The following is an 11,309-nucleotide window of genomic DNA, read 5'->3' as shown; positions in this document are numbered from 1 at the left end:
TCATTTAATAGTTTGGATACACTTTATTATCCATTATTACTCTTAAATTAATATATACTTAACATTTATAAAAAAAATATAAATGTTTAACAATATATAGAAAATATAACTAAAAATATATTTATGTGTCCTATTTTTTTAGAAAATGTTGTGTTGTACCCATACCCGTAATCGTATCTATATTCATGTTTGTTTCCTAACCCTATATACTTTGAATTTAAAATGGGTTAGCAAGTAATCTCATGCAAGCTCCAGAGGTCACAAAGATGTATTTGAATAAATTCACATTATGAGAGGATCTATTTACAGATACAGAAAATCTTGGGGTAAATTTTCAAATAGCCCAAAATGATATTCTTTTCTTCATATAAAAACCATATAAATGTGGCACCGCTTAATTTGTATCTGATTCTGCCTTTCATATCAATCCAATTTCTTTTTGCCCACTGTTTACAGACACAGCAGCAGTTGCATAGTATTCTGCAGGAAAAATGCTGAACACAACATATCTAATCCAACCTTTATGGCCTTCTACTCAACAAACACTTGCTCTCTATGCCTCTGGCACATCTTCATGTAGCAGCTTTTCAGGCCAACAAAGAGGTCCATGTCCTAAGTTTAAAAACAGCATCTTCTTTCTCACTCGGTGCTCCACAAAACCAGGCATTGACAGCAACAACAATGCAACAAATAAGAATCCTGCCATTGAACGGGATTCAAGTTCAAAATCTCAACATTTGGCTATTACTACTTATTCTGGAGGTCTGGTGCATGACTTGGGTCCCAAAAACTGCTGGGATAGTGCAGAGATTGGCTCACCAGTTGTGAAAATATACCTTGGAGACAATGAGGAAAGGTGGTACATGTGGTACCATGGAAGGTCTGATATTAAGAACACTTCCGAATCCATAGGATTAGCAGTTTCAAGCGACGGAATCCATTGGGATAGAGAAGAAGAGCATGTTAGATCATCCGAGGATGCAGGTTTGGTGATGAATTGCAGCAAGAATTGGTGGGCTTTTGACACAGATAATATCAGGCCTTCCGAGATGGTTATTTTGTGCAGCCAAATGTACAGCGCTGTTTACTGGCTTTATTACACAGGATATAGTTCTGAAGAAGTTGACTTACCAGAAGCTCCAAACATTTTACAGAACCCAGAAAGAGTCCATGGTGGAGACAAGAAAGACAAAAGTCATAAAATTGGCAAAATTTTCAAGTCACTGCCAGGGCTGGCATGTAGTCAAGATGGCAGGCACTGGGCCAGAATTGAAGGGGACCATCACAGTGGAGCTTTGTTAGATGTGGGATCAGACAAGGAGTGGGATTCTTTGTTTATTGCTGCACCTCACGTTGTAGTGCACAGCAACAATGACTTCAGGATGTATTATCATTCATATGATGTGGAAAATGGACAATATGCTCTTGGAATTGCAAGATCCAGAGATGGAATCAGATGGGTGAAACTGGGGAAGATCATTGGAGGGGGAGCAAAAGGTTCTTTTGATGAGCTTGGGGTCAAGAATGCTTGTGTGGTGAGAAACTGCAAAGAAGGAAACTATTTGATGGCATATGAGGGAGTTTCTGCAGATGGAATAAGGGTCCGTTTGGATACAGCTGAAAACTGAAAACTGAAACTGAAAACTGAAAAACACTGTAGCGAAATAATTTTTAAATGTGTGAATAGTATCGTGGGACCCATTTTTAATGAAAAAGTTGCTGAAAAGTGAAATTTGTGGGTCCGTGAACAGTACACGATGTGCTGTGATTGGTCAAAAAAATTTGAAAAGTCTTAGAGTGCGTTTGGATTGGGCGTTTTCGCCCAATCCTGCGTCTGCGTTTTTCATTTTTTTTTTTTTTTTTTTCCACGCGTTTTGGGTTTGCGGCTACTGTTCATGCACTGTTCAATGAACAGTAGCCGCAAACTTTGACTTTTCAAATTTTTTTAACCAATCACAGCACATCGTGTACTGTTCACGGACCCACAAATTTCACTTTTCAGCAACTTTTTCATTAAAAATGGGTCCCACAATACTATTCACACATTTAAAAATTATTTCGCTACAGTGTTTTTCAGTTTTCAGTTTCAGTTTTCAGTTTTCAGCTGTATCCAAACGGACCCTAAGTTGTATTGGGCTTGCAGTATCCCCAGATGGGCTGAAGAATTGGAAGAGGCTTCAAGAAGACCCTGTTCTTAAGCCTTCGGAAGAAGATGGATGGGATAACAAAGGAGTGGGATCCCCATGTCTGATTCAGATGAAGGGTAATGTAGATAAATGGAGATTGTATTATGTAGGCGTTGGGTGTGGAGGAAGGAGTGGGATTGGATTGGCAGTTTCAGAAGGCAGTAACATAAGAAAGTTTAGGAGATGGGCAGATAAATATAAGATAAATGTATAGAGCATTATTACCATGTCAGTGTATAACTATATATCAAAAGATTTTCAATACTTCAATCAAACTATCGTTCACTATAAGATCATAACACAAGAGTTCCGCGTTTGAAATTCCATTACTTACTACACTATCCCATCAGCATCACTCCATTTCCAAGTGTTCTGAAAATTTTAAAAACACCAGTCCATAATTGGAACATAGCACCAGTATACTTTCAACAGACAACCAGAGTGACACCCAAAATTCTTTTGAAGCTTTATTTTTGCTAGAATTAAAGTTCAAGTATCATAAAATGATTCCAGTCATCAGTCGGGAATCATACACAAGGCGGTCTGTGTTTGATTGCATTGTGGCGGGTTCAATCCCGGTTTTTTTCTGGGAGCGAACTGCTTATGATCAATACGAGTGGTTCTTGCCTAGTGAACCCACGAGTTACTCGGTTTTTATTGACAACAAGGCAGTTAAGAATGGTAGTGTGTCTATTAGAAATGTACTTGAAAAGTATAGTAGGGAAGAGGTAAGTAAAATGAGGGAGAGAGTGATTAATATCATACCTCAAATTTTATATGCAACACCTCAAGAAGGTTTGGAGACCATAAAAGATGCTTTTGATGTTGCTATTGAAGGGGTATTGAGAAGGATAAAGAAGCAATGATAGAGGGTAAAAGTATCAAAATGTATTATTCATTCTCTTGTCTGGTTTTGTTTGGTTCTAACATGAGTTTCGTAGTCACTTCGGTATTCTATATATATAATAATAGGTGAAATAAATAAATAAAAACTCAAATTAGAATTTCAAATTAAAATTCCAATTTTGCGTTATATGTCCTAAATTTTTTATTCATAAAGAGTTTTATTTCTTAATTTTAGAATTAAATGTGCGACCACATCATAAATATTCATTTAAATGAGTTATAAGTACAAAAATCAAAGAGTTTAGAATAAATGAATCGTAGAAAAAAAATGTTTCACAATAATTAAAAATAAAAACATGGACAATTTATATTTTATACCTAACAATATCTTTACATAATTTTTTAAAGAGTTAACAAAATATAAAAATGACTATCAATATTATTTAAATTATATTATGCATCTTATTGTGTATTTTTAAGTGTATCAATGTCTATATATAGGGTTACAAGCTAGTTATATATAATACAGGAAAGCTACTAGGTGATTAATGATACTGAGTACCTGCCATGTTAGCCTATAAAATTAATTATTATTATATAAAATATGTGTGATTGATTTTTGTTTTTTTGTGTACAAAACTCAATTGATTTTTGTTTTTTTGTGTACAAAACTCTTCAAGCACTTGATTTTTTTTTTTTTTTTTTTTTTTTTTTGGTGTGTGTAGTTCTTCTTCCTACACACACAAGTAATTACAAGGAATAATCACTTTGAAATGGTCCCAATATACCAATAAATCTCACAAGACCTTAGAAACACTAGATAAATCCTTTTGGGTTTGATTGAATCTTATTTAGTATACAAAAGACATGAAGATTGAATCTCATTTAATTTATAACAGAAATGGATAACTTCCAATTAGTTTCTAAAAGAGCCAAAAATATATATATTTTATTTCTGGAGGCCCCTCAATTGAAAAAGGCCCCAAATTTTGGGAATAAATTTTTTTTGCATAAACATGAAAAATATAGGTGAATTGTACTCTCTAGTCTCTCCACTACTCTAAGGAAGACCCACAAAATTATGAGTCAATATATATATATATATATAAATTAGCATATAAATTGATAATTTCCATACCCCATATTTGTTTATAAACCAACTTCTATTGCAATAATTAGTACTTAATTCTATTGCAACTGCATACTCTTGGTGTGATGGTCACTCTACAAGTATAAGTGCTTGTGGGGTGTGGGGTGTGGGGTGTGGGGGGCAAGAGTCGAGGTTCAACTCTCTAGGAGGGAGCTTCACGCACATATACACTTAAATTAGGCTAGAGTAGAAATTCAATCTTGTATAAAAATAAATAAAAAATAAAAAAAATTTTAAAAATTTTAGCTGTCAAATAAGAGACTTGAAATTTAGAATGGTTGAGCCGTACGTGCTCTATCCATGCAGCCTTGGGATGGAATATTGAATGTTCTACAAGTTCTCAACTATTACGGAAGTGATTTTTTTTTTTTTTTTTTTTTTTTTTTGCTTTTTATAATTTGATAATTGGGGTACAAAAATTTATATCCTAAATGTCTGGCTTAGATATAAGTTGACTTATAAGATTTTTAACATATTTTTTTTGTTATTCTTTCTATGATGGAGATAGCCGCACATAATAACAAATCAAGCCATATTATTATAATTTTGAGATAAGAACAGGTTTCATTCTATTGTTGTACGATGATAATTCAAAACTTTTGTATGGTCTCCGTTTCTTGTATGGATAAGGCTTGTGGTTTACAATATTGACAGCCACTCTCTTTATTTATAAAATCTTGCTTTGATTTTTGAAGAAATTGTCTTCATGCTATTCCATTGTTCTTGTTGATCGCCATTCAACACCTGTTATTGTCAAGCTACATGAAAGAAACGTGAACGGTTTTAGTAAAGTCGGGACTAGATAAATGTGGGGACTCGAATTTCTGTAAAAGAGGTAGCGACAAATCAGTAGCTAATGAAGTAAGAGCAATGCTACAAACACAAACTATTTTACAACATTTTTACAAACTGCTAATATGGTTTTAGTAATTTTCAAATAATTATTGGTAAACATAAATATGATGTTAGTAGTGGACCCATATTAGAACTAATAAGAACTTGTCACATCAATAATTTATAAAAATGTTGTAAAATAGTTTGTGATTATAGTATTACTCATGAAACTTTATGTAGAATCTTCAACAGGAAAGCACCCTAAAGTATTTCTAGTTTTATCTAATTCTAAATGCAATTAATTTTGGAACTGCCTAGCTCAATTTATATTTGGGAATACTTAATGTAAAAGAAAGTGAAATGAGTGAATGGAATTTTTTTTTTTTATAACAAAAGGTTAAATTAATTTCTCTCTTTCTGGGAAAAAAAATCATATTGAATGAATTATGCAAGCCAATGTCATTTCCGCTGTATGGAATTGGAAGATTTGCAAGTTTGCATGCATGAATAAAGTCATACATGATTTTCCATTTCAGTTTCCTTATATTGAATGCTTGGGCCCAAATTATTGTTCTTCAACACTGGCCTGATCACATTTTCTAACTTTTATAATTAAAACAGAAAACACTGGATCACATCCTCTTCAGACCAAACAATGAAGGGGAAAATTTTTCATAATTCGTACGTACATTCTTGCATTTTCTGTAGTTTTGCTTGTCTAGTAGGGATGCATTTGTCATAAATTTGGTAGCAGACAACTTTCAAAATGCCTGTTGATTAAAAGACACAGAGAAGGAATTTTAGTTTTAGTCTAAGCTAACAATTTATCAAACTTCTCTCTCTCTGAATAAGAAGTTAAGAACGTATGATAAAAGTGAAAAAAAGGAACCCTCTCAATTTCTTCACATCTCACATAAAATCATGGAGGAAGAGAAGAGATGGAAATTTTTCCTTCAACGGTACCATATTGCCAAATTACGAGCAGTTAAATTAGAAGATCTTGGAATACCGGAAACCATCCATTGGAGTCAAAAGAGAATTAGCTTTTATCACACCCATTTGGCCTTTTCTATTTACCACCCTATTCCTAATTACGAAGATAAAACATTCTTAAAATTATAAAAAATATATATATAAAATATAAACACGTGATATTCTCTCCACATTAATTTTATCATTTTCCTCAAGGTAAGGAAAGTCATCTCTCACTCATCGTTAATCTTACTTAATGCTATACAATCTTCCTTTTGACTGATCCACATCCCCAAAATGATAACAAGCAACATATATATTTTCCATTTTATAAAATTTATTGGAACTTCCACCTATTAGGATTATCATTAGAGAAAATTGAGTTTAGCTAGATTCAGGTGATTGTGCTTGAAGGAATTATTTGGTTTTTGAATAGTTTGGTCATTGAGATTGAGTCCTAGTTCGTTAAGATTGTACCAATATTCAATTTCATCACAATCTTTACTACCTGTAAGCAAGTTGATTAAGACCAATTTGGCCATTGAAATATCTCGATTTGTTTCGGCTGTGTGAATTTGAAACTCAATCATATAATTCATATATAAGATACCGTCTCTTTTATATATATATATATATATATATATATATGAGTCGGCAAAGCCTTAGTTTAATTTTTTACGCCAAATTGATTAATTGATAACATATTGAAATTGAACAACTTCACTAATTTGAAATTTCTCCAACAATTACATCTCGTCTTCTTACTAGAATAATCAATAATGGCATTATTCATAGGGTTTATTCCCTGATCCTCTTTGCCCAGTGAGTTTTTTTTTTTTTGGTTGAGAAACATGAGACTCGTACCACTGCTGCATGTAGGTTATCAAAAATATATAAATTAAATAATGGTGCTGTCTTGCTCACGATATGCCATTAGGTAAAATATGACGAAGGTGACAGTCTTTTAGAAGCCTAAACTAATGCCTATTTGGCTTCTTGTACATGGGGTCGCAAAATTTATCCTCAGCTTGGAGCGTAGGGTTAGCTGAGACTTGACATCGATCGTAATAGACTTTTTGGAATTGAGTTTAACTTTTAGATGCCATTTCATTCTAAATTGGGGTTTTCTTCTTACAGAACATGAAATTTCTTTTAAAATGCGAGTAATCAAGTGCAAAACCAGTGATTCATGGCATATTTGATGTCATTTACGAATTGGGTGGTGCACATTAATTGCCAACATAATATAAATTGACTTGAGGTTACAAATGCTACTCAAGTCCTCCTATATAAATCTGTACTCTAAGACATTGGACATGTGGTTTTACTTGTTAATTGGGCCATATGTAATTCTTTTTTCTTTTTTTTTTTGATGGTTGGCCATGTGTATTTCTCACACAAAAATAGATGGACTTGACTTGAGGTCAGAGCAAAATTCATATTGGATCAAAGCACCCTCTTCTCTCTTTGATTGCTTTCCCAAAGACACTGGTAATATGATTTTATTGAGACATGTTGGGTAGAGAGTTCCAAGCACCGAAAATAAAAAAAAACCATGGATTGGCTAAGAGCTTCACATAGTGAGGGTGGGGACCAAAATGAACCAATTTTTTTATAAAATTTTTTATATTCTTAAACAACAATCAACAAGTCTGGTCATTCTTTACCTATTATACAATATTGACAGCAGTGTCTTAAGTAGTAACATGTTGCTGAAGGTCACAGAAATGTTAACTTGTTAAGTACTTTTTTAAAAAAAACTGGAAGCATATGACTATGATAGAATATTGAGCAAATTGAATGAAAGTTTATAATAAAAATATTACATACAATCATTGAGGCGTGGAATTCGGTGTGGTAGTTGTGAGGTCTTCCTCGAAGGCTCTCTACTATCTTTCATAAAATAATGATTCTCTGCATTTAAAATTAAGTCTTATTATTTCCCAAGTTATTGGCTCACTATATATAAAAACAACTCGTAAATATGAAACTCACACTAGGAGATGCAAATTTAGTTTGTTAATATATTTTTTTAAAATGAATGAATAAATTTATTTAGATTCAAAAGAGAACAAAGTAGTTAACAAAAACAGCATTGAAGCTACAAACAACAATAGAGCTCACACAACAGCAACTAAAATGCTGCAACACACAGGCACAGACACAGTAGAGAAGCTAAATCCCCTCATTACTCACAACCTTAAAAAAAAAAAAATTTATGACCCAGTTACAACATTATATCACCCTATTAACTAATGAGTTTCTCACTTTTATTCAATACTCCACTCTGATCTTGATGTCTATCCTAATCAACGAAAGAATAGCCTCCTCAATAAATTTCCTTTATTGAAGACAAGAGCATTCTTTTTGTTGGATTATAAATTGACCCCAGTTAATTAATTAAATATAGAGAGAGATGAGTTCAAAAAAAGTTAAACATTTTATTCACCATAGGCAACTTAGGCCTAGGCCTAAGGCCCCCACCACCAAAAAATTTTACCCTTTACAAAAAAGGCCTCGTATCATTGTAAAAGGCCAAAAATTTTATAAAAAATATGAATTTCTTCAAATTATTTTGCACTTTTTATTATTAGTGATGTTAGGAATATCACAAATTTTATTATAGATTTACAAACTGACATGTTACCAATCACAAAAAGGTATTTTAAATATTCATTAATTACATTATTGAAACTCATCCTTCATTATTATTGTCACATTATATTGTGAACATTTTATAGTACCTTTAGTATTTTCCTTTTTTATTTCTAACAAGGCTTTAAATTTTTTTTTTTTGCAAATGTGTTAGATCATCAATGATGATTAATTTCTCCTAATAGTTTGAAACTTTAATATTAGTAAACTAATCTAGTACAAAGCCACACATCAATTAATATCATAGATTATAAATGTAATTAACTATGTTTCGTTATATATACAAGATAAATTAATTTTCTTTTAAAAAAAATTCTTTTTGTTAAATTCTTTTTTCAACTATGATATTCAATTCTCTATATGAAATTAACATTAATTTTAGTTAGTATTATTCATTAAATTATGTATTTAATACATCAAATTAACCTCAATTTAATTAACATTAAATAATTTTATTTAATTAATATTTATATATAAAAGGCCCCATATATATATTCACCTTAGGCCCCAAATTAGGTTGGGCCGGCCCTGTTCACCATAAATCTCCAAGCAATCTAACCGTTCAAAATACACTATCTTACTTAATTAATATAGCATGTTTTAGTGTTCTTTCTTATTTTTTACAATAAATTATGAAATTCTATTCTATTTTAATTTTTTTTTCCCTCTTGCTCAACCACTATAAATAAAAAATAAAAAATCTCTCTCATGTTTTCTCAATTAGTGGCTTCCTCTTGCCATATTTAAAAGAAGAGTAACTCTAGAGACACAAATAATTTTACAAAAAGTTGATGCGGTGATTTCTACATTACCTTTTAAAAACAATTATTGAAGGATATTTGTATTTTTATTTATCAAAATGATATTTTCATTTTTTTTAAGTAGACATGAAACGTGGTTATTTATATTAATCACAATATCATGCAATTTTCAAATTTGTAAATATATATGTAGTATAATTAAAATATTACACTACTTTTATTGTCTTTATGATTTGTTTATAATATTAAACACTAAATATTACAATTTTTTAGAAGTAAAATTATTGAAATATTGGAGAAAATTAACAAAATGCACCACGGAACTCAACTAGTATTTTATAAAAAATGATTCTCTTCATTTAAAATGAATCCATTTAAAAGTTAAATTTTATTAGTTCCCAAGTTATTGGCTCACTATACATAAGAAGAACTCGTGAATATGAAACTTGCAGTAAGTGATGCAAATTTTCCTTTCAGTTGTTCTTCCAATTATTTTGTAGAGATGTACAAATAATTTAGTCATCAGTTGTAGTTGATTACATTATATGTGATTATGAGGAATTCAAAATTTTGAATATGTAAGTACCTTCCATTGTGGGAAAAAACTATTAAAGGAAGATCTTTAATGTCCTTTAAGATGATAGAAGACCCCAACAAGCAAAACATTTATTAGGAAACCAAATATGTTTAATCTATAAAAATGAATGATAAAGTGAGAATATTGGGGGGAAATCAATAAAAGAAACAAAGAAAGAATAAGTATTTGTTTCATTAAGTGGAAAGCATAAATCATATAAGTGGACACAATTTAACCATCAGATCATGGACCTACTAATAATATTTTGGAGTTTATGTATATTATTGAAGATAAAATTATTGGATTAATTATAATGAATTTTTAACTTTCAATCTTAATTGAAAGTATAGGTTGCTATAATTATAGGTTGCCGTAAGTATAGGTTGCCATAAGAATTTGTTATATTGCTAAATTTTCATTATCTGAATTGAAAATATTCAAGTGCAATAAAAAATATATATTGCAACACACCAAACTCATATGGAAACCTATACTTTTTAATTCATTATACTATTTATATTCATGTATGTTCACGTTGCTAATCATGTATATCTCTACATTATACTATAGTGAATTAAAAGTATAGGTTGCTATAAGTATAGGTTGCCGTAAGAGTTTATTATATTGCTAAATTTGCATTATTTGATCTAAAAGATTCAAGTGCAATAAATCCTAATTTTTTTATCCTGTTTCAAAAATCAATTTTTTTAAAGAAACATAATTTATTGTCTTGTTTGTCTTTAAAAAAATGTATAAGTTTCCAAAACTACCCTTAATAGATATTAGTTACAGTTATTTTGAACAAATTGAAATAGAAATAAAATCTATAGCTTACCATGCAATGATCAAAAATTGTCCACCCTTCATATAAAATGGGGTGCATTAAACACGTGTATAATCCGTTGACCTCTCTCTCATCACACAGACCACGTGCTACTTTCATTCATCCTTCATTACCCCACCTCCTCCCCCAAGAGTTCTGAATGTCAAAATATTTTTGACCATTTTCTTCACAATATCCCCTTATCACTATTACATGCCAAACATAAGAGTCATCTGTTTTTTCAAGTGCATCATCCTCTCCTTCATAGATTCCACATCCTTTTTAGTTTTGAAATATTTGACCAACCTTTATATGTGCTATTGCTGGCTGATAAGCCATTGCTACCAACAAATATCCTTCATTAAAGCTAGGGATCCTCACAAAACCATCAATAGTTATGATTTTATTTTTAGGTCTTTTTGAGCATAAGCCATGTGTCATTAGGTATCCTAAGTAGAAGTCACTAAGTATGTGTTTGGGAACTGAGTCTGCGTTTCACGTTTTG

General features: G+C 31.3%; 1 protein-coding gene across 1 annotated transcript; it reads left to right on the top strand.

Moving 5' to 3' along the window:
• Nucleotides 1–268: 268 nt before the first annotated feature.
• LOC115971331 lies at nt 269–2,450 on the top strand. The gene is made up of 2 exons (XM_031091193.1): nt 269–1,600; nt 2,127–2,450. The coding sequence occupies exons 1-2, from the start codon at nt 492–494 to the stop codon at nt 2,398–2,400; spliced, it is 1,383 nt and encodes a 460-aa protein (XP_030947053.1). The 5' UTR covers nt 269–491; the 3' UTR covers nt 2,401–2,450.
• Nucleotides 2,451–11,309: the final 8,859 nt, after the last annotated feature.

This window comes from Quercus lobata, chromosome 12 (genome assembly GCF_001633185.2).
Source record: "Quercus lobata isolate SW786 chromosome 12, ValleyOak3.0 Primary Assembly, whole genome shotgun sequence".
NCBI classification, from domain to species: Eukaryota; Viridiplantae; Streptophyta; class Magnoliopsida; order Fagales; family Fagaceae; genus Quercus; species Quercus lobata.
This window is presented reverse-complemented; position numbering and strand designations above follow the sequence as displayed.

Excerpts from the sequence above, each read along its gene's own strand:
- LOC115971331 (XM_031091193.1), top strand. The coding sequence starts at position 492 with ATGCTGAACACAACATATCTAATCCAACCTTTATGGCCTTCTACTCAA. Across the intron at positions 1,601-2,126 it reads GTTTCTGCAGATGGAATAAG|TTGTATTGGGCTTGCAGTAT; the intron begins GGTCCGTTTGGA and ends ACGGACCCTAAG.